Source organism: Echinops telfairi, unplaced genomic scaffold, assembly GCF_000313985.2.
Source record: "Echinops telfairi isolate 266 unplaced genomic scaffold, ASM31398v2 ScPeMD7_7469;HRSCAF=8507_0, whole genome shotgun sequence".
Classification (NCBI taxonomy): Eukaryota; Metazoa; Chordata; class Mammalia; order Afrosoricida; family Tenrecidae; genus Echinops; species Echinops telfairi.
Window position 1 is genome coordinate 96,380,787 of NW_022111372.1, and position 1,814 is coordinate 96,382,600.

Sequence of the window (1,814 nt, forward strand, 5' to 3'; positions counted from 1 at the left end):
GACCTGGCAGCACCAACATAGACACCAAAATGTGAACAGGGCTATGGTCCCGTCCCATTCACACGCCAGGACCGCCACGGGCCAGGAGCAGCAGCACAACCGCTCACTCATTCCAAAAGCGTAGACTGTCAGAGCAGTGTAAGTCACAGGTCAGCCGGAAGAGGGGGAAACAGGTTGACAGGAGGTCCCAACATCTCCACCTTTTGACATGTCAGGGCCACCTGGGGCCAGATGCCAGCCTACTTGCTAACAGGTAGGGCTTGAACATCGACTCTTCCCCCATCTTATTTCATCCTGGTGAACTGGAGTCAGTTCTAAAACCATCTTTAAAGGGGCTCCCTGTATATATACTTCTTATATATGTCCATGTATGTATGTATAAATAGAAAGCAATAGTGGCCTCGGACGATAGAAGGAGTGGGGTACACACTCATGAGCTGAGACAGCTTGGCACCGAGAGTGGGCAGACCCAGGTCCTAGATTATTGCCAAGTGATTCAGGAGGAGTGGGCATGGTTCCAGACATCAGGAGGAGGAAGGAACGATAGTGCTGGTGGTCTGCAGACCTGCTGCTGAGCGACTCAGAGGAAAGAGGCAGGGAAAACCGGCGGATATCCAAACCAGGACCCGGATTCGAGCGCTGCCCTTCAGAAACAAAGGAGATGAGGGAAGAAAGATGATGAGAGCCTGGGATGAAACAGCCCTGCCACCGTTTCCAGTGAGACGATGCCGAGAGCATGCACACAGCTGGTCTACGAAATGAGGCTCCGTGGTGGGGGGGGGGGGGGGGGGGGGAAGCAAGGGCTGGGAAGAGAGTCTGAGGCCCAAAGATGGTCCAGCATCAAAGATCATCACCATGAATGGCTTCTCCAGCCTCTTGGCCCATGGGGCTAGCCACACCACTCTGGCTGGGTCAACCACCTGGAACTTGGTTGGCGTGGCTTCTGGCTGGAATTGTGCTCACTGACCCCTCATGAGGCGTTTCTCTGCCTCCGGGGCCTGTTCATCCACACCAGCTAAGTGTCAGGCCCAGGGGCATCCTTTGTGGCTTTGCTACCAGTCCCAGGTCCATGGCCCTGGCTGAGGGCAGGACTAGAATGTGTCTTCCGAAGAGAAGGGTCATCTCCTTCCAGAGTGGCCAGCCTGGCCTCAATCCGCTCCAAGTCGTCTGAGCCCACTTTGATTTTCACAGCCAGGAGATGGATATAGGTCTCATAACGGCTTTTCTGGAGAAAGGAGAGAAAAGCCATCAGGTCAAATGTGGAAAAAAAATACTTGTACCTTCTGTAGCAGTGGTTCTCAACCTTCCTAGTGCCGCAACCCTTTAATACAGTTCCTCATGTGGTGGTGACCCCCAACCATAAAATTGTTTTTGTTGCTACTGTTATGAATCGGGCGACCCCTGTAAAAGGGTCATTCGACCCCCAAAGGGGTCGTGACCCACAGGCTGTTCTATAACAACAACAACAAAAATCATTTCCGTAATATGTAATGAGCCCTCTCATATCAAAAAGAAAGAGATAAATAACCCAATGAAAATTAAGCAAATGGGAAAAAAAGAAAATTAAGCAAATGATTTTCACTCAACGGTTAAAATGCAAATCAAAAGAATAATAAGGCAACACTTCGAAGCCAATCAGGTTGTTGGTTCAATTCCAACTCAGCAAGCCTACAGGACAGATTCGAACCGCGCCTCGGGGCTCCCAAGGCTGTAATCAGTGTAGAAACAGACTTCCACATCTTTGTCCAGCTGAACACCTGGTGGGTTCAAACCACTGTCTTCTTGTTAGCAGGTGAGTGTTTTTTGTTTTTGTT

At 50.5% G+C, this 1,814-nt stretch overlaps 1 protein-coding gene across 2 annotated transcripts in view; it reads right to left on the bottom strand.

Annotated features, from left to right (window-relative positions):
* Positions 1-788: 788 nt before the first annotated feature.
* Positions 789-1,814, bottom strand: part of PSD2 (pleckstrin and Sec7 domain containing 2) — a 54,160-nt gene continuing 53,134 nt past the window's right edge. For both annotated transcript variants that reach the window (XM_045284660.1, XM_045284661.1), the window contains one exon: positions 789-1,225. In XM_045284660.1, the coding sequence (XP_045140595.1) occupies positions 1,016-1,225 (210 nt within the window). In that variant the 3' untranslated portion in view covers positions 789-1,015. The remainder of the gene's footprint in view (positions 1,226-1,814) is intronic.